Here is a 21,861-nt window from a genome sequence, read left to right on the forward strand (position 1 = left end):
ATGCAGACACGAATATATAAACCGCGTAGTGTATGTGTGGTCGCCATTTCTGCCCGCCTCCCCGCGCTTAAAATAACACGCACATTTGCTAAAGGTTTAGTAAGTTGTTTAGCTTGTCAGTATAAAAATAAAATATACAACTAAAACTGAGCGTGTCAGTCAACTTTTTTGTTTATTTATGTTCACTGAAATTTATCTCTAAATCTCGCTCTCCGTGGTCTAAACTATTTACCCAAAGAGTAAAATACTGTTAAGTTTGTGCTAATCTTTACGTTGGTAAGAATATATATAAAAGTAACCCAGTGGATGAAGTAAGAGTAACTGAATGGCACATCCCTAGTCATCCGATGATGTCAACTGAACTGTTCCTACTACAAGCCGACCAGCATTTCTGTACGCTTAGCAACTTCAAGCTGTTTTAAGAAGCTAACGACTTGAAGCGCTGTCTTCACCAGAAATAGGATCCCATCGACATTGTAAAATATAAACAAATATAGTTGAAAAAAACTAAACAACACGCCGTAGCACAGAGGTTCGCGTCTCCGCTATTAAGCACAACTCGTTTTGGAGCGAGTTATTTAACCACTGCCTTCTTCAATAATTGCCCTCAGATGGGTCTCTGCGCGGTGCTCTGTTGCTCAGATCGTGAGAGACGCCCGCCTGATGCTCACATGCCAAAGACGACAAAGATCTACCTTTCTTTTACCTTACTTTTTCATATTTAATCTTCTTTCCTCCCTCTATTCCTATTGATGTTTTTTATTTTTCGAACTATCCGATTTTGTTGTTCTGATTTGGAGTACGTCCACTTCCTGAGTCTTTTTTCTTTTGTATAATTGATCTTAAACCAATGCAACCGCGAGCTCAAATGTTTTTTTATTATAGGTGTATTACATAATTGCTCTATTATTACGAAAAATGTTATGTATGTATATAGTGCAGGCGGGCGTGGCTCTAATTATGCATTAATTTTTGCCTATTTGGATTGTTTCTTCTCGGAATTTGGATGGATAGATACGAGTGGTTTACTTTAAAATTTACTAGACTAAACTAGCTGCTCCGCCCGCGAAAAAAATTTGTTTCATTCATTTTTATTTATTTTTTTTTTTCAAGTCCCATCACAAAAACATGCATATGAATATGAATAACCCGGATTTTTTTTTTCGTAAACACCTATCTCAGTTCAAAATTTACTCAAATTTGCTGAGAAAAAACGTTCTTTAACCGATTCTGTGACATTTGAAAAATAAAAAAAAACTGGGGTGTTCTTCAAAAATTTGCTAAGCTGCATTCGAACCGGCAGCCGGAAATATTGATATTTCACCAATAAATAAAAATTAAAACATTTTGTTTCGTTTCGATACCTGAATTAAAAACGAACTTGGTAAGCAAAAATCCATATGCCATCGATTGTACAGGTAGCTTCAAATCGTAAGCAGTTTTGATAGTTTAAAAAATGTTGCGGATGCAGATTTGGCTTCCATGATAAGGTTTCATATGTGGCATATGTGAACCTTCCAGAAAGTTTGTAAATTTTTTTGTTGCACTGTGTAATTACATACAAACAATTTAGCGAAATAAATAATAATCCTAAACTTAGCGTGGTTTATAAAACTCAATAGTGCTATCTATAATATCTATCTAAATTTTTATAAAATGTCAAAAACAATCTATAGTGCAAATATCGTATACATCTTCAGCGCTATTCCTTAAGTATTGCCGTACTGTTAATAACTTTTGTTAGAATCGAGTAAAGACGGAAAAAGTAATTTATTTTCGTCTCCTCGCCGCTCGACTACTCTAAAACCAATATCGCTACAACAACAACAACAACAACAATAGCATATCTACGATCAAAAACTAAGTATCATAATCGGAAAAGTTAAATATGCCACGGGTATAAAAAAATGGAAGAATGTCTTGCATAGCCTCTTTAAAAGCAGTATTTTGAAAGATTCGAAGTCTTAAGCGTTTGCCCTCTTCGCTGGCCCTTGAAAGCATATGAATATTGCTGTCTTTATCGCTAGGAAATAATATAACCGGCAAATGATTGAAAATCGCAAAAAAAGCTAAAAACAAGAAAATAAAAACAGTCAATCGTTTTGTTAAGGAATTATTTCATTAAACATTTTACCATAGAAACTGTTGTTCTCACTATACATAGCCATTTGTAAGTCTCTAAGTTTCGGCAAGGGCTTCTTATATTCCAACAATCGAAGACAATCAGTGAGGTGGTCATGATAGATGGCAACAAATTTTTCAAATTTCTTAATGCGAATATCATTTGCAGCTGACAGTGTAATAAAGAATAGCAGGTCTTCTGCTGGACTACCCCATTTGCAGATTTGGAAATCAAGCAAAATTATATCATCAACTTTTCCATTTGTCAGGTACGTATACATAACATTACTGCTCCAAAAGTCCGCATGATTTAGAACATTGAAGGAATTTTGTGACGTATCCAACATGCGCATAGCACTTTTCCAATATTGTTCAAAAGTCGGCTGTAAGCAAATTTTATGTTCTTCTTTGTTTAAAGGCATTATTCTATAAATTCAAAAACTCTAGCAACACTTACTGGCAGTTTTGACATTTCCATTTGAAATTGCTTAAAATATATATTATAATTTCAAGTGATATCTTTGAAAAAAACATTTACTAGGTTTATGCATGACCTCAATTGGGCTATGCTGAAAAAATATCCAGGCAAACTTTTATTTTATAGATATCGCCCGTTTTATTGTAAACTGATGTAACCCAAATTTTTAATTTATCGAGATTTTAAGATATCAACAGGCGATTATGTTCACATACATAGAATACTCCCAGGGACTAATGTGACCAGCCCACACTGGTCGGTCTTATATGGAGGTGGTAGGCAAAAATACTTCCAGTAGAGATATCAACGTGAAACTTTGGTCACGTTTTTACAAATATGTGAGAATTATTTGTTCATAAAATTGGTGCGGGTGATACCTTCATACCGACCCACAACCACCCACTTTCACCGCATGCATATAAAAAGGTAAGCAGATGTGGGTGGAAAAGTGGTAAGATGTGTCTAACGCAAATACAATGTTTAATAGGATTAAATAAAGAAATTAAAGTTATTTAAAGATCTTACATAAATAACAATAACAACACAACAAACACAGACAAAAGTATACATTTGCATATCGTCGACTGGATAAAATAATGTCGTATGTTACATGTGAGCACATATAATATACGATAATAATTTATCAGGGTGATGCTATCAGAAAACTGTCGCAAAACATAGTTAGTGGCGGATACTTTTCACTTAGATATTTTTATTTTTGGCCTATGGAACCGACCACTGTGCAGCCCAGTGGTCTTTGAATTTTATTTGAAACAGTGTGGAAAAAAAACTTTGTTTGCGTTTTCTCAACAAATTAAAGTTTTGAATTAAATCTGTTTATAAAAATAGCCGCCTTCGTCAGATTTCAAGATGAAAATGATAATGCAGAATGCGTGAATAAGCAAAGAAGCATTAGTATAATGTTCGTGGCCTTAAGCAGCGCGGACTGATACTGATCTTAAAAAAAGGCCGTTTGAAAAGCTCTAGGGCTTATAGAAACATCTGCTGTGGCTAGATGTGGCTGTCATGTGTTAGAGTCGGTCAGATCGCAGCTATTATTTTTAAATGAATTTGTAATATTTTTATTTGAAAATTTTTGTTTAAAAGCGATAGACAATTAATTCTCGTTTTATAAGGACTTATCTCTTCTTTGTTTTGCCTGTTTTCGCCATGATAAAAACACTTACGAAGCATAACCGTTCTAATTTTTTGCGCAGTATAATATTTAAAAATCAGTATTTAAAAATCAATCTCTGAGAAAAGGAAATGAAAAAATATGCAAATTACCATATTCAAATTTGTTTTTGTTTGAGAAAAAAAAAAAAATGTATGTGTGCATCTGAGAAATTTTAGATTTATTTTATTGGGGAAAAACGTGAATAATGGTCAGAAACGGTTATACCTTATAGGTGTTTTTATCATGCTTTTCGCCATTGTGGATAAGACAAGTGTGATATCTTCTACATAGGCGTTAAAATCATAAATAGAATCGGTCATCTGATTTTTAAGGTGCCTATCCTGATCTTATCCTGTATCTCTTTCTATCACCCGCTGAAGACAGCCGATCGTGTCGTCGCCATATAGAACCTCCTATAAAATCGGAGCCGAAATGCTAAAAAGTAGCCATCTTGAACATTCTGTCAGGCAGTTGACGGATAAGATATCACACTTGATTTATCCACGATGCTTTTCACTATACAGAATAACACTTTACGTGTTCCCCACGTAAGCATCAGCTGCTTTCGTCAGTTGCTGTGAGAGTTTTACAAAATAAAAATAGGCGAACGATTCACCTGAGAGACGTAACGAACTTTCGTTTCGCAATAGAGAATAAGGACGTAATAAATACATTACAATCTAATCTAAAAAAAGAAAAAAAAAAATTTGGCTGAAAACAGCCTTTCTCAACGTCCGGTTGAAAAATTACCTAAATGAGAATATGTTTTAAAAACACCATATCTGGGCATAAATTTATTATAATAACTACTGTGATAGGCATGAGTACCCAATGCTCGTGAAGTTTGACATGTAAACATTCTGTTTAGTTCCGGGCTTGGATTCTGTTTCGGTCCGATTTCGGCCATGTTTTCGGTCCAGCTTTCAAATCCCGGTTTGTTGATTGCGCTTATTACAACTAAACCGTGTACATTATTCCAGCATAACATTTACACCAACCGAATTCTTAATCAAATTCTAGCATAAAACATGTTTGAAGTAAAATCTGGGATATGGCGTTTTCGAATATTCTCTCTAAATATCATTAAATCCTCTTAGGTGTCGATGTGTAAATGAGTAAAAAAGCGACTTACAAACTTGCCCAAGTATTTATCAATATCTTTCAGTCCCCATGTTTTCATCGCTTCTTTATATTCCTCCGCTCTCATATTAAACAATTTCTGCTGACCTTCATAGCCCGATTCTTTGACAAAGCTAAATTTGTAAATGTCGGGATAGGGGCCATTCTTCTCGAAATATACAACGGTTGCAGCATGAAACTCTGCCAGCATTTGCAGACTCCTTCTCATCTCATCCATATTCAAGCCCTTAATCCGTTCAGCATTTACGAAGCCCTTACAGGACAAATCCTCAAATACAAAGTTGATGCCATTATCTCTCGTTTCAGCAAATAAACAGCGTGGTGCTAATTTTTTGGGTTTCCCAGCTGATCTATATAACTCTTCAAAGGCTGGCAAATACTTTTCATACATTAGCAATTCTTTGGGGAACAAATCCATTTCATTAACTTTAGAGCCGCCGTGTTCATCATCTAACATTGTTTTCATTATGTACGTCTTATGCCTCTTTGACCCATCTAAGTTTGTTATGCACAAAAATAAGTTAACGGTATAGGCATACTAATTTCACTCACACAATTTTATACGATCGCTTACCCTTCAATTCTAAGCCTAAGTGTATCCGCAATATAATTGAAGTGAAATTTTCTCCGGCGGATGTTGCTGCAACTGGCGTAAAATTCGAGATTTTTTCAAATATCTCACCATCGTTTGTGAGTACCTTTTCAAAATAGTCTACAGTTATCCATTTGGGTATCAGCAAGTCTTCATTTGGGTTTTTGATTTTAGACATTTCAATTTACAAAAAATTACAATGCAAAAATATATTCTAACTTAGCACTGCCACAGCTTTTAATAGATTGATGTCGAATTATGTAGAATTTCCGCTTAAATCCAAAAGTCATGTGTGCAAAATCTGTGGGGCTCTGTTCAGTTCAAACGACTGAATATGTGTGTGCGTGCAGTACATTCCAATTATTAATTAAATGACCCAGCAGGCAAAAGATCAACCGACTTATGTAGCATTAACAAAATTATTGGTTTTGCACCGATATTCAAGATGCAAAGTCATACAAAAATTTATGAAAAGTCTTCGACCCAAATAATTAAAAGCGCTAGAGTTCCATGGAACCGACGATACAACCTTTTTCGGCCACTGTAAATACGCAGGTATTGCGACTGTATCAGCTTATAGATAGCCTCATGCTAAATAAAGAACTTTATCGATATGGTTATGCGCCTCTACTATTTCCATTCCGATTCAAATAATGCCAATCAAGACTTGCGTGGACGTTCACATCCAAAGTTCATCAAGTGGAGATTCAGCTTTTTACATCCCTTTTCAAACCATTTTGTTACCTTCTTCTATCTATATAGACCAACCAGTAGAAACTACATAAACGATAAACCACATTCTTACAGCACTGCATGCGAAAACTCATAAACAATTAATCAAGACTCTATCGATGCAGTACGAAAAGCCCTGGACAGAATACTCCAATAAAGCGAATGCTACACGACAACCCAAATACAAATGCTTTGTCAATTGTGTCTGAAGGCCTAGCTTTCTAAACCATTATATTTGCAAGTATCTTGTATGTTTGCCTCCTGGGTAGAGCTTCAGTTTTCCGACTAGTTCGACTGTCCACTACGTTAGGGTAGTAGCACCCCCGAACATTTGTTCGACAGTCTTGGGAAAGCTTTTGCTTTTTTGAGTTTTGGTAATGATCAAGTGTGAAAATCGAAATTAAAATTTCAGACGCTATTTCTTAGTTCCACAAATAAGCAACAGAGGTTTGAATAGAAGGCCAAGTGATTTTTCAAACCCTTCTCATCGTGAACTTAATTATGAGGTGAAAATCAATTCAAAGGTGTATTTAAGCCACTGCAACCTACTTAAGGATTTTGCGTCACCGATTTCGCTTATTCTTTTAGCCGATCGGGATATTTTGGATAACTTGTTTTTTTAATAGGTTGAACTCACAAAGACTGAATGTGTCCATAGTGTTTTTAATAACTTGCGGACAATTTGAAAACGTGTTCGACCCTGAGGCTTTTATTTGAATTCATTGTTCTTTATTAATTTTCTGAAAAAGGAATTGAAAGTGAGCATTTGCACTTATTATATAACTCTTCTTTTTTGCGTTTTGTTTTAATAACTTGGTGAAATGGGCGATGGAAAATCAGTGATCAGCTGGCATTGAAAGCGCCTGTTTTTATACTCAGTTGAGCAGAGCTCACAGAGTATATTAACTTTGATTGGATAACGGTTGGTTGTACAGGTATAAAGGAATCGAGATAGATATAGACTTCCATATATCAAAATCATCAGTATCGAAAAAAAATTCGATTGAGCCATGTCCGTCCGTCCGTCCGTCCGTCTGTCCGTCTGTCCGTTAACACGATAACTTGAGTAAATTTTGAGGTATATTGATGAAATTTGGTATGTAGGTTCCTGGGCACTCATCTCAGATCGCTATTTAAAATGAACGATATCGGACAATAACCACGCCCACTTTTTCGATATCGAAAATTTCGAAAATTCGAAAAAGTGCGATAATTCATTACCAAATACGGATTAAGCGATGAAACTTGGTAGGTGAGTTGAACTTATGACGCAAAATAGAAAACTAGTAAAATTTTGGACAATGGGGGTGGCACCGCCCAGTTTTAAAAGAAGGTAATTTAGAAGTTTTGCAAGCTGTAATTTGACATTCGTTGAAGATATCATGATGAAATTTGGCAGGAACGTTACTCTTATTACTATATGTCTGCTTAATAAAAATTAGCAAAATCGGAGAACGACCACGCCCACTTTTTAAAAAAATTTTTCTTTAAATTCAAATTTTAAAAGAAAAGTTAATATATTTACAGTATATAAGTAAATTATGTCAACATTCAACTCCAGTAATGATATGTTGCAACAAAATACAAAAATAAAAGAAAATTTCAAAATGGGCGTGGCTCCGCCCTTTTACATTTAATTTGTCTAGGATACTTTTAATGCCATAAGTCGAACAAAAATTTACCAATCCTTGTGAAATTTGGTAAGGTCAAAGCTCCTATGACGATAACTGTTTTCTGTGAAAAAGGGCGAAATCGGTTGAAGCCATGCCCAGTTTTTGTACACAGTCGACCGTCTGTCCTTCCGCTCGGCCGTTAACACGATAACTTGAGAAAAAATCGATATATATTTACTAACCTCAGTTCACGTACTTATCTGAACTCACTTTGTATTGGTGTAAAAAATGGCCGAAGTCCGACTATGACCACGCCCACTTTTTCGATATCGAAAATTACGAAAAATGAAAAAAATGCCATAATTATATACCAAATACGAAGAAAGGGATGAAACATGTTAATTGGATTGGTTTATAGACGCAAAATATAACTTTAGAAAAAACTTTGTAAAACGGGGTGTCACGCCATATTAAGTAGAAGAAAATGAAAAAGTTTTGCAGTGCGAAATCAAAAGCCCTTGGAATCTTGGAAGGAATACTGTTCGTGGTATTACATATATAAATAAATTAGCGGTACCCGACAGATGATGTTCTGGATGACTCTGGTCCACATTTTGGTCGATATCTCGAAAACGCCTTCACATATACAACTATGGGCCACTCCCTTTTAAAACCCTCATTAATACCTTTAATTTGATACCCATATCGTACAAACACATTCTAGAGTCACCCCTGGTCCACGTTTATGGCGATATCTCGAAAAGGCGTCCACATATAGAACTAAGGCCCACTCCTTTTTAAGATACTCATTAACACCTTTCATTTGATACCCATATCGTACAATAAATTCTAGAGTCACCCCTGATCCACCTTTATGGCGATATCTCGAAAAGGCGTCCACCTATAGAACTAAGGCCCACGCCCTTTTAAAATACTCATTAACCTTTCATTTGATACCCATATTGTACAAACGCATTCTAGAGTCACCCCTGGTCCACGTTTATGGCGATATCCCGAAAAGGCGTCCACCCATAGATCTAAGGCCCACTCCCTTTTAAAACACTTATTAACACCTTTCGTTTGATACCCATATTGTACAAACGCATTCTAGAGTCAACCCTGGTCCACTTTTATAACTATATTCCGAAAAGGCGTCCACCTATAGAACTAAGGCCCACTCCCTTTTAAAATACTCATTAGCACCTTTCATTTGATACCCATATAATACAAACAAATTCTAGAGTCACCCCTGGTCCACCTTTATGGCGATATCTCGAAAAGGCGTCCACCTATAGAACTAAGGCCCACTCCCTTTTAAAATAATCACTAGCACCTTTCATTTGATACCCATATCGTACAAACAAATTCTAGAGTCACCCCTGGTCCACCTTTATGGCGATATCTCGAAAAGGCGTCCACCTATAGAACTAAGGCCCACGCCCTTTTAAAATACTCATTAACCTTTCATTTGATACCCATATTGTACAAACGCATTCTAGAGTCAACCCTGGTCCACTTTTATAACGATATTCCGAAAAGGCGTCCACCTATAGAACTAAGGCCCACTCCCTTTTAAAATACTCATTAGCACCTTTCATTTGATACCCATATAATACAAACAAATTCTAGAGTCACCCCTGGTCCACGTTTATGGCGATATCCCGAAAAGGCGTCCACCCATAGATCTAAGGCCCACTCCCTTTTAAAACACTTATTAACACCTTTCGTTTGATACCCATATTGTACAAACGCATTCTAGAGTCACCCCTGGTCCACCTTTATGGCGATATATCGAAAAGGCGTCCACCTATAGAACTAAGGCCCACGCCCTTTTAAAATACTCATTAACCTTTCATTTGATACCCATATTGTACAAACGCATTCTAGAGTCAACCCTGGTCCACTTTTATAACGATATTCCGAAAAGGCGTCCACCTATAGAACTAAGGCCCACTCCCTTTTAAAATACTCATTAGCACCTTTCATTTGATACCCATATAATACAAACAAATTCTAGAGTCACCCCTGGTCCACCTTTATGGCGATATCTCGAAAAGGCGTCCACATATAGAACTAAGGCCCACGCCCTCTTAAAATACTCAATAACACCTTTCATTTGATACTCATATCGTACAAAATAAATTCTAGAGTCACCCCTGGTCCACCTTTATGGCGCTCTCTCGAAAAGGCGTCCACCTGTAGAAATAAACCCCACGCCCTTTTAAAATACTCATTAATACTTTTATTTTATAGATATCGCCCGTTTTATTGTAAACTGATGTAACCCAAATTTTTAATTTATCGAGATTTTAAGATATCAACAGGCGATTATGTTCACATACATAGAATACTCCCAGGGACTAATGTGACCAGCCCACACTGGTCGGTCTTATATGGAGGTGGTAGGCAAAAATACTTCCAGTAGAGATATCAACGTGAAACTTTGGTCACGTTTTTACAAATATGTGAGAATTATTTGTTCATAAAATTGGTGCGGGTGATACCTTCATACCGACCCACAACCACCCACTTTCACCGCATGCATATAAAAAGGTAAGCAGATGTGGGTGGAAAAGTGGTAAGATGTGTCTAACGCAAATACAATGTTTAATAGGATTAAATAAAGAAATTAAAGTTATTTAAAGATCTTACATAAATAACAATAACAACACAACAAACACAGACAAAAGTATACATTTGCATATCGTCGACTGGATAAAATAATGTCGTATGTTACATGTGAGCACATATAATATACGATAATAATTTATCAGGGTGATGCTATCAGAAAACTGTCGCAAAACATAGTTAGTGGCGGATACTTTTCACTTAGATATTTTTATTTTTGGCCTATGGAACCGACCACTGTGCAGCCCAGTGGTCTTTGAATTTTATTTGAAACAGTGTGGAAAAAAAACTTTGTTTGCGTTTTCTCAACAAATTAAAGTTTTGAATTAAATCTGTTTATAAAAATAGCCGCCTTCGTCAGATTTCAAGATGAAAATGATAATGCAGAATGCGTGAATAAGCAAAGAAGCATTAGTATAATGTTCGTGGCCTTAAGCAGCGCGGACTGATACTGATCTTAAAAAAAGGCCGTTTGAAAAGCTCTAGGGCTTATAGAAACATCTGCTGTGGCTAGATGTGGCTGTCATGTGTTAGAGTCGGTCAGATCGCAGCTATTATTTTTAAATGAATTTGTAATATTTTTATTTGAAAATTTTTGTTTAAAAGCGATAGACAATTAATTCTCGTTTTATAAGGACTTATCTCTTCTTTGTTTTGCCTGTTTTCGCCATGATAAAAACACTTACGAAGCATAACCGTTCTAATTTTTTGCGCAGTATAATATTTAAAAATCAGTATTTAAAAATCAATCTCTGAGAAAAGGAAATGAAAAAATATGCAAATTACCATATTCAAATTTGTTTTTGTTTGAGAAAAAAAAAAAAATGTATGTGTGCATCTGAGAAATTTTAGATTTATTTTATTGGGGAAAAACGTGAATAATGGTCAGAAACGGTTATACCTTATAGGTGTTTTTATCATGCTTTTCGCCATTGTGGATAAGACAAGTGTGATGTCTTCTACATAGGCGTTAAAATCATAAATAGAATGGATCATCTGATTTTTAAGGTGACTATCCTGATCTTATCCTGTATCTCTTTCTATCACCCGCTGAAGACAGCCGATCGTGTCGTCGCCATATAGAACCTCTTATCAAATTGCAGCCGAAATGCTAAAAAGTAGCCATCTTGAACATTCTGTCAGGCAGTTGACGGATAAGATATCACACTTGATTTATCCACGATGCTTTTCACTATACAGAATAACACTTTACGTGTTCCCCACGTAAGCATCAGCTGCTTTCGTCAGTTGCTGTGAGAGTTTTACAAAATAAAAATAGGCGAACGATTCACCTGAGAGACGTAACGAACTTTCGTTTCGCAATAGAGAATAAGGACGTAATAAATACATTACAATCTAATCTAAAAAAAGAAAAAAAAAAATTTGGCTGAAAACAGCCTTTCTCAACGTCCGGTTGAAAAATTACCTAAATGAGAATATGTTTTAAAAACACCATATCTGGGCATAAATTTATTATAATAACTACTGTGATAGGCATGAGTACCCAATGCTCGTGAAGTTTGACATGTAAACATTCTGTTTAGTTCCGGGCTTGGATTCTGTTTCGGTCCGATTTCGGCCATGTTTTCGGTCCAGCTTTCAAATCCCGGTTTGTTGATTGCGCTTATTACAACTAAACCGTGTACATTATTCCAGCATAACATTTACACCAACCGAATTCTTAATCAAATTCTAGCATAAAACATGTTTGAAGTAAAATCTGGGATATGGCGTTTTCGAATATTCTCTCTAAATATCATTAAATCCTCTTAGGTGTCGATGTGTAAATGAGTAAAAAAGCGACTTACAAACTTGCCCAAGTATTTATCAATATCTTTCAGTCCCCATGTTTTCATCGCTTCTTTATATTCCTCCGCTCTCATATTAAACAATTTCTGCTGACCTTCATAGCCCGATTCTTTGACAAAGCTAAATTTGTAAATGTCGGGATAGGGGCCATTCTTCTCGAAATATACAACGGTTGCAGCATGAAACTCTGCCAGCATTTGCAGACTCCTTCTCATCTCATCCATATTCAAGCCCTTAATCCGTTCAGCATTTACGAAGCCCTTACAGGACAAATCCTCAAATACAAAGTTGATGCCATTATCTCTCGTTTCAGCAAATAAACAGCGTGGTGCTAATTTTTTGGGTTTCCCAGCTGATCTATATAACTCTTCAAAGGCTGGCAAATACTTTTCATACATTAGCAATTCTTTGGGGAACAAATCCATTTCATTAACTTTAGAGCCGCCGTGTTCATCATCTAACATTGTTTTCATTATGTACGTCTTATGCCTCTTTGACCCATCTAAGTTTGTTATGCACAAAAATAAGTTAACGGTATAGGCATACTAATTTCACTCACACAATTTTATACGATCGCTTACCCTTCAATTCTAAGCCTAAGTGTATCCGCAATATAATTGAAGTGAAATTTTCTCCGGCGGATGTTGCTGCAACTGGCGTAAAATTCGAGATTTTTTCAAATATCTCACCATCGTTTGTGAGTACCTTTTCAAAATAGTCTACAGTTATCCATTTGGGTATCAGCAAGTCTTCATTTGGGTTTTTGATTTTAGACATTTCAATTTACAAAAAATTACAATGCAAAAATATATTCTAACTTAGCACTGCCACAGCTTTTAATAGATTGATGTCGAATTATGTAGAATTTCCGCTTAAATCCAAAAGTCATGTGTGCAAAATCTGTGGGGCTCTGTTCAGTTCAAACGACTGAATATGTGTGTGCGTGCAGTACATTCCAATTATTAATTAAATGACCCAGCAGGCAAAAGATCAACCGACTTATGTAGCATTAACAAAATTATTGGTTTTGCACCGATATTCAAGATGCAAAGTCATACAAAAATTTATGAAAAGTCTTCGACCCAAATAATTAAAAGCGCTAGAGTTCCATGGAACCGACGATACAACCTTTTTCGGCCACTGTAAATACGCAGGTATTGCGACTGTATCAGCTTATAGATAGCCTCATGCTAAATAAAGAACTTTATCGATATGGTTATGCGCCTCTACTATTTCCATTCCGATTCAAATAATGCCAATCAAGACTTGCGTGGACGTTCACATCCAAAGTTCATCAAGTGGAGATTCAGCTTTTTACATCCCTTTTCAAACCATTTTGTTACCTTCTTCTATCTATATAGACCAACCAGTAGAAACTACATAAACGATAAACCACATTCTTACAGCACTGCATGCGAAAACTCATAAACAATTAATCAAGACTCTATCGATGCAGTACGAAAAGCCCTGGACAGAATACTCCAATAAAGCGAATGCTACACGACAACCCAAATACAAATGCTTTGTCAATTGTGTCTGAAGGCCTAGCTTTCTAAACCATTATATTTGCAAGTATCTTGTATGTTTGCCTCCTGGGTAGAGCTTCAGTTTTCCGACTAGTTCGACTGTCCACTACGTTAGGGTAGTAGCACCCCCGAACATTTGTTCGACAGTCTTGGGAAAGCTTTTGCTTTTTTGAGTTTTGGTAATGATCAAGTGTGAAAATCGAAATTAAAATTTCAGACGCTATTTCTTAGTTCCACAAATAAGCAACAGAGGTTTGAATAGAAGGCCAAGTGATTTTTCAAACCCTTCTCATCGTGAACTTAATTATGAGGTGAAAATCAATTCAAAGGTGTATTTAAGCCACTGCAACCTACTTAAGGATTTTGCGTCACCGATTTCGCTTATTCTTTTAGCCGATCGGGATATTTTGGATAACTTGTTTTTTTAATAGGTTGAACTCACAAAGACTGAATGTGTCCATAGTGTTTTTAATAACTTGCGGACAATTTGAAAACGTGTTCGACCCTGAGGCTTTTATTTGAATTCATTGTTCTTTATTAATTTTCTGAAAAAGGAATTGAAAGTGAGCATTTGCACTTATTATATAACTCTTCTTTTTTGCGTTTTGTTTTAATAACTTGGTGAAATGGGCGATGGAAAATCAGTGATCAGCTGGCATTGAAAGCGCCTGTTTTTATACTCAGTTGAGCAGAGCTCACAGAGTATATTAACTTTGATTGGATAACGGTTGGTTGTACAGGTATAAAGGAATCGAGATAGATATAGACTTCCATATATCAAAATCATCAGTATCGAAAAAAAATTCGATTGAGCCATGTCCGTCCGTCCGTCCGTCCGTCTGTCCGTCTGTCCGTTAACACGATAACTTGAGTAAATTTTGAGGTATATTGATGAAATTTGGTATGTAGGTTCCTGGGCACTCATCTCAGATCGCTATTTAAAATGAACGATATCGGACAATAACCACGCCCACTTTTTCGATATCGAAAATTTCGAAAATTCGAAAAAGTGCGATAATTCATTACCAAATACGGATTAAGCGATGAAACTTGGTAGGTGAGTTGAACTTATGACGCAAAATAGAAAACTAGTAAAATTTTGGACAATGGGGGTGGCACCGCCCAGTTTTAAAAGAAGGTAATTTAGAAGTTTTGCAAGCTGTAATTTGACATTCGTTGAAGATATCATGATGAAATTTGGCAGGAACGTTACTCTTATTACTATATGTCTGCTTAATAAAAATTAGCAAAATCGGAGAACGACCACGCCCACTTTTTAAAAAAATTTTTCTTTAAATTCAAATTTTAAAAGAAAAGTTAATATATTTACAGTATATAAGTAAATTATGTCAACATTCAACTCCAGTAATGATATGTTGCAACAAAATACAAAAATAAAAGAAAATTTCAAAATGGGCGTGGCTCCGCCCTTTTACATTTAATTTGTCTAGGATACTTTTAATGCCATAAGTCGAACAAAAATTTACCAATCCTTGTGAAATTTGGTAAGGTCAAAGCTCCTATGACGATAACTGTTTTCTGTGAAAAAGGGCGAAATCGGTTGAAGCCATGCCCAGTTTTTGTACACAGTCGACCGTCTGTCCTTCCGCTCGGCCGTTAACACGATAACTTGAGAAAAAATCGATATATATTTACTAACCTCAGTTCACGTACTTATCTGAACTCACTTTGTATTGGTGTAAAAAATGGCCGAAGTCCGACTATGACCACGCCCACTTTTTCGATATCGAAAATTACGAAAAATGAAAAAAATGCCATAATTATATACCAAATACGAAGAAAGGGATGAAACATGTTAATTGGATTGGTTTATAGACGCAAAATATAACTTTAGAAAAAACTTTGTAAAACGGGGTGTCACGCCATATTAAGTAGAAGAAAATGAAAAAGTTTTGCAGTGCGAAATCAAAAGCCCTTGGAATCTTGGAAGGAATACTGTTCGTGGTATTACATATATAAATAAATTAGCGGTACCCGACAGATGATGTTCTGGATGACTCTGGTCCACATTTTGGTCGATATCTCGAAAACGCCTTCACATATACAACTATGGGCCACTCCCTTTTAAAACCCTCATTAATACCTTTAATTTGATACCCATATCGTACAAACACATTCTAGAGTCACCCCTGGTCCACGTTTATGGCGATATCTCGAAAAGGCGTCCACATATAGAACTAAGGCCCACTCCTTTTTAAGATACTCATTAACACCTTTCATTTGATACCCATATCGTACAATAAATTCTAGAGTCACCCCTGATCCACCTTTATGGCGATATCTCGAAAAGGCGTCCACCTATAGAACTAAGGCCCACGCCCTTTTAAAATACTCATTAACCTTTCATTTGATACCCATATTGTACAAACGCATTCTAGAGTCACCCCTGGTCCACGTTTATGGCGATATCCCGAAAAGGCGTCCACCCATAGATCTAAGGCCCACTCCCTTTTAAAACACTTATTAACACCTTTCGTTTGATACCCATATTGTACAAACGCATTCTAGAGTCAACCCTGGTCCACTTTTATAACTATATTCCGAAAAGGCGTCCACCTATAGAACTAAGGCCCACTCCCTTTTAAAATACTCATTAGCACCTTTCATTTGATACCCATATAATACAAACAAATTCTAGAGTCACCCCTGGTCCACCTTTATGGCGATATCTCGAAAAGGCGTCCACCTATAGAACTAAGGCCCACTCCCTTTTAAAATAATCACTAGCACCTTTCATTTGATACCCATATCGTACAAACAAATTCTAGAGTCACCCCTGGTCCACCTTTATGGCGATATCTCGAAAAGGCGTCCACCTATAGAACTAAGGCCCACGCCCTTTTAAAATACTCATTAACCTTTCATTTGATACCCATATTGTACAAACGCATTCTAGAGTCAACCCTGGTCCACTTTTATAACGATATTCCGAAAAGGCGTCCACCTATAGAACTAAGGCCCACTCCCTTTTAAAATACTCATTAGCACCTTTCATTTGATACCCATATAATACAAACAAATTCTAGAGTCACCCCTGGTCCACGTTTATGGCGATATCCCGAAAAGGCGTCCACCCATAGATCTAAGGCCCACTCCCTTTTAAAACACTTATTAACACCTTTCGTTTGATACCCATATTGTACAAACGCATTCTAGAGTCACCCCTGGTCCACCTTTATGGCGATATATCGAAAAGGCGTCCACCTATAGAACTAAGGCCCACGCCCTTTTAAAATACTCATTAACCTTTCATTTGATACCCATATTGTACAAACGCATTCTAGAGTCAACCCTGGTCCACTTTTATAACGATATTCCGAAAAGGCGTCCACCTATAGAACTAAGGCCCACTCCCTTTTAAAATACTCATTAGCACCTTTCATTTGATACCCATATAATACAAACAAATTCTAGAGTCACCCCTGGTCCACCTTTATGGCGATATCTCGAAAAGGCGTCCACATATAGAACTAAGGCCCACGCCCTCTTAAAATACTCAATAACACCTTTCATTTGATACTCATATCGTACAAAATAAATTCTAGAGTCACCCCTGGTCCACCTTTATGGCGCTCTCTCGAAAAGGCGTCCACCTGTAGAAATAAACCCCACGCCCTTTTGAAATACTCATTAACACCTTTCGTTTGATACCCATATTGTACAAACGCATTCTAGAGTCACCCCTGGTCCACCTTTATGGCGATATCTCGAAAAGGCGTCCACCTGTAGAACTAAGGCCCACTCCCTTTTAAAATGTTCATTAACCCCTTTCATTTGATACCCATATCGTACAAACAAATTCTAGAGTCAACCCTTATCCACCTTTATGGCGATATCCCTAAATGGTGTCCACCTATAGAACTATGGCCTACTTCCTCTTAAAATACTCTTTAATGCCTTTCATTTGATACACATGTCATACAAACACATTCCAGGGTTACCCTAGGTTCTTTTTACAACATGGTGATTTTCCCTTACTTTGTCTCCACAGCTCTCAACTGAGTATGTAATGTTCGGTTACACCCGAACTTAACCTTCCTTACTTGTTTTAAATAACTTTTTAAAGGGCAGAAAGAGTTAAATTTCGCAATTGGATGCTTACAACTGGCAGTCATGCACATCCGTTGATACCCTTTTCGACCATATCGTAATAATTTTCCACATATGAACAATAAACGGGGTTCCCTACTCCTGAGAAGCGGTAAAGATAATAAGCGTCATACACTTGAACAGAGCTACTCACTTGTACAACTTTTGTTTTTGTTTTGCCTTGAAGAATAGGCGTAGAAACAAATTCACACGTTGAATATAAAAAAATTCATACCACTCTCATATGCCCTCACATATAATTTCGATTCATATGAAAGAGCCTGAATTTGAATATGAAAGTGCAAAGAAAAAACACTTCCATATGTAGCCAAGGCATTTCGTAATGATATTAAAATTTACAATAACAAATTGACAGCAAAAAATTTTTCAAAAATATTTTACCACTGAAAAAAATTGTTATTCAAAACTTCTTAAATAAATAATTTTAATTTTTTTCTTTTTTTTCTATTTGAAAAGTTACAGTGTACATACATATAATTTTGTGTATGTATGGTGATTTGCACTTCAATATAAAAATGTTTGAACAGCCCTGCACTTAAAATAAATATTGTTAAAATGTACAACAATGTATGTAGGTAAACAAGATATGGGCTAGTAAAATTACAACACGAACAAAAAATAAGTTAATAAAAGACGCGATATACCTCCCATGAGATTGTCTTTCAATTTACGTCGTCAATTTTACCTACAAATTGGCGGGACTTGACCTAATGTTTTATGCCCATTCCTAACGGCATCGGTGTTCTTATGAACTTTCGTGGTTTCTTCTCTATGTCTGAACTTAGAGCCTTCGGTGTGGTAGGCGAGCACGCTACCACTACACCACGGCAGCCGCCCGCCTTTAAAGAAAAAATAATATACTGTAACGAATTGTAACGAATTTACTGCAAATACTCTTATTTGCAACCTTCTGCTAAGTTCAAATCACTAAACTGTTGAATAAATAACTACAATATTTAATAATGCAAAATGGCCTTTATTTAAGTACTTTCAAAAAAACACTTCTATTGCTCGACAGATAGCGTGCTTAATCGGAACTGATTGCAGTGCCTCTTCTGTTGCTGCTTTTTATACTCTTTGATTTCTTCGTTGCATCGTCTAGGCGCTTCTGTTCTAGAATCTACTAGTTGGTTATCTGGTATAATTATAACTACAGATGTACGTGTATAGCTCTCATATGCGCGTGTGTTTGCGAGCGACACTTCCACAATTATAATTGCATATCTCAGATAAGATATCTGCATGTGTTTGTGCTTTGCTTCTCCGCTGCGTGTACGTACATATGTGTAGACATAATGATGTGCATTCACGTTACTGCTTAGCATCGGCTTAGAGATGACAGTACCCCTTAGTGTTGCTAATATTCGTTACAATGCATATATATTAAGCAATTAACTACATAGTATTACATTTTTATTTAATGCAATCGTTCCAATAAAAAAGATGGGCATTCGTAAATAGATCGCTATCTATCGAAAAAATTTAATAAAATGCCAAACATTTTAACCGACAATTTAAAATTTGTCAAATAAGAAGCCTCGGTGTTAGAATAGAACACGCAGTAGATTTTGGGATAAGTCTTTAGATTTTTTAAGTCTATATTGCTAGACAATTTGTCCTAATTGCCGAATTACAGCGAGCAAAATCAAATTGATTTGTCATGTCGGGATAAGAGGCAAAATTTGTTTCCAAACAGAGAGCTATCATCAAAATGAAACAACACATGAGTGCGATTTAAAATCATAGTTTCTTGGCTCCCTGCAAGTTTTTACTGTTGTCTATACTGAAATCCCCACGCTTCATAAAGCATTCCAGACTTTCAAAACTTCCAATTTCAGCAGTTTGAGCTTACATTACGAATGTCGTTACTTTGTTACTCAAAGAACGGACAAAAAAATGTATCTTGTCTCAATGAAATTTCCAAAGAAACTGAAAAATTTCTGATGGTTTACCTAGGATTTGCGTTGAAAACTGTGTATATGTATTTTCAGGATTTTTATTCTCGGATTGTAAACTTTTTATAAACAATATAATGAATTCGGCATCCATATGACAAATTTAAACATTTCCACAACACCATCATTTATGCAAGAAGTCATCACGTTGTACAAGGTTGGCAAAAATACAGAGTTGAAGTAATTCCAGACTGCATGGTACATACCCCTGTACACATGACCAGACCCATATAACTACAATTATTTCGACCTGCTGGATCCAGTGAATTGCTAAAAACCGATACCAATATCTCGATTTTTCAATACTTTTTCGCAATTCAATTGAAACTTTGTGGTGAACTAAACCGAAACCGGACTCGCACACAAAAATACTAGCCGCCAGGTGGGGCTGGTTTAATATAGAGCTGGATTCGATTCGAATCGAAAAAACGATTCTCCAAAAAATCGATTTAATCGATAAAATTTAGTCGAAAAAAATTATACCATTTAATAAAGCTGATAGTTTCTTCCTCGTTTCGTTAGCGCGGCTAATTGGCAACGTCAAGGGGTCCCACTTGGCTCTTGACTTGGTCCTTCCATCGGATTAGGATTATTAGTATGTTCGTTACTGAAATATCGCACATTCGGTGTTGTTCAAATTCATTTATAATTTTGTAAACAGAAATTTCTTCAGAAACTCTGCTTCCTTTGAAATTTTACCTTATAAATCAAACGGTGAATAACCCCCTATAAATCTCTCATCATAGTTGCGCTGATGTATGGGTCAGAATCGTGGACCGTGTCGTGAATCGAGATCAAAGTTCTACCAACGATTTATGTGGGTCTCCGAGATGCCGACCGCTAGGTCATGTCATAAGAATGCATGAAGACGCTCCAGTATAGAAAGTAATTCTTATCGGTAATTAGAAACATACGAAGGGAAACAATCCACCTCTAGTTAAATATACAAACAACTTTTTGTTTGAGTTAAACGGACCCCAGATTCGGATTCAATACGTCGAAACACATGTCAGTAGATTCGTAATGAAAAAAAAACACTTTTCCTTGTGTGTGCTCTTTTTTAATGTTTTAGATGTGTAGTTCTATGGTGAATCGTAAATTATATCCCAAAAAACGAATTTTTCCAGTGTATGTACATCACTTTTTTTAAATTTCCTTATTTTATTTTTCTGAGCTTTCCGATTCCAGTGAGAAAAACATAGCTAAGCATACAAAAATTTCGATAAAAATTGATTTCCTGAAAAAGTTGAATGAAACTCAAAACTTGGTCCCAGGAATACGGGAGCAAAGTATTGAAATAGAGTTTTGGCTGCGCAATGTATAATAGCATAAACAAGGCTTGAAACATAGGCTATGTTCACATTATCGTCATTTGGATCTTTATCTACACGGTTCAAAGTTTAATTCTAAATATGTATCTTTTTTTATACTCAGCTGAGCAGAGCTCCCAGAGTATATTAATTTTGTTCGTATAGCGGTACCCCGTAACGGCATAAACTAATCGAGATATAAACATCTATAAATTAAAATGATCTGGGCGAAAAATGAAATTCATTTAGCCTTGTCCGTTCGTCCGTCCGTCCGTCGGTCTGTCCTTAAACACGATAACTTAAGTAAATTTTGAGGTATCTTAATGAAATTTGGTATGTAAGTTCTGGGCACTCATCTCAGATCACTACTGGAACGATATCGAAAATTTCGAAAAACTGAAAAGTACGATAATTCATTACCAAAGACGGATAAAGCGATGAAACTTGGTAGGTGGGTTGACCTTTTGACGCAGAATAGAAAAGTAGTAGGCGTGGCACCGTGACTATGACTTTTGAATCTCTCACAAATGAGATTTGTGATTTAAAAAATTGTAGCTCCATGTTTAAAATCTTGGGTTTGTTTTAAAATCAGAATTGCATACAAGTTTATATTTTTAGATTTTTGAAACTTTGTTGATTTTGTTTTAAA

General features: G+C 36.1%; 2 protein-coding genes across 2 annotated transcripts in view; both read right to left on the reverse strand.

Annotated features, from left to right (window-relative positions):
* Positions 1-1,860: 1,860 nt before the first annotated feature.
* LOC137253636 (uncharacterized) overlaps positions 1,861-21,861 on the reverse strand; it is a 38,949-nt gene continuing 18,948 nt past the window's right edge. Inside the window, exons 5-8 of the mRNA XM_067790989.1 lie at positions 5,491-5,693; positions 4,909-5,411; positions 2,135-2,504; positions 1,861-2,069 (exon numbers count right to left, since the gene is read on the reverse strand). Of these exons, the coding sequence (XP_067647090.1) occupies positions 1,861-2,069; positions 2,135-2,504; positions 4,909-5,411; positions 5,491-5,693 (1,285 nt within the window). The remainder of the gene's footprint in view (positions 2,070-2,134; positions 2,505-4,908; positions 5,412-5,490; positions 5,694-21,861) is intronic.
* Positions 10,079-13,223, reverse strand: LOC137246265 (uncharacterized). Its single transcript, XM_067777374.1, has 3 exons — positions 12,872-13,223; positions 12,290-12,792; positions 10,079-12,230 (listed from the first exon to the last, which is right to left on the reverse strand). The coding sequence occupies exons 1-3, from the start codon at positions 13,065-13,067 to the stop codon at positions 12,174-12,176; spliced, it is 756 nt and encodes a 251-aa protein (XP_067633475.1). The 5' UTR covers positions 13,068-13,223; the 3' UTR covers positions 10,079-12,173.

The sequence above is a fragment of the Eurosta solidaginis genome, chromosome 1 (assembly GCF_040869045.1).
Source record: "Eurosta solidaginis isolate ZX-2024a chromosome 1, ASM4086904v1, whole genome shotgun sequence".
NCBI lineage: Eukaryota > Metazoa > Arthropoda > Insecta > Diptera > Tephritidae > Eurosta > Eurosta solidaginis.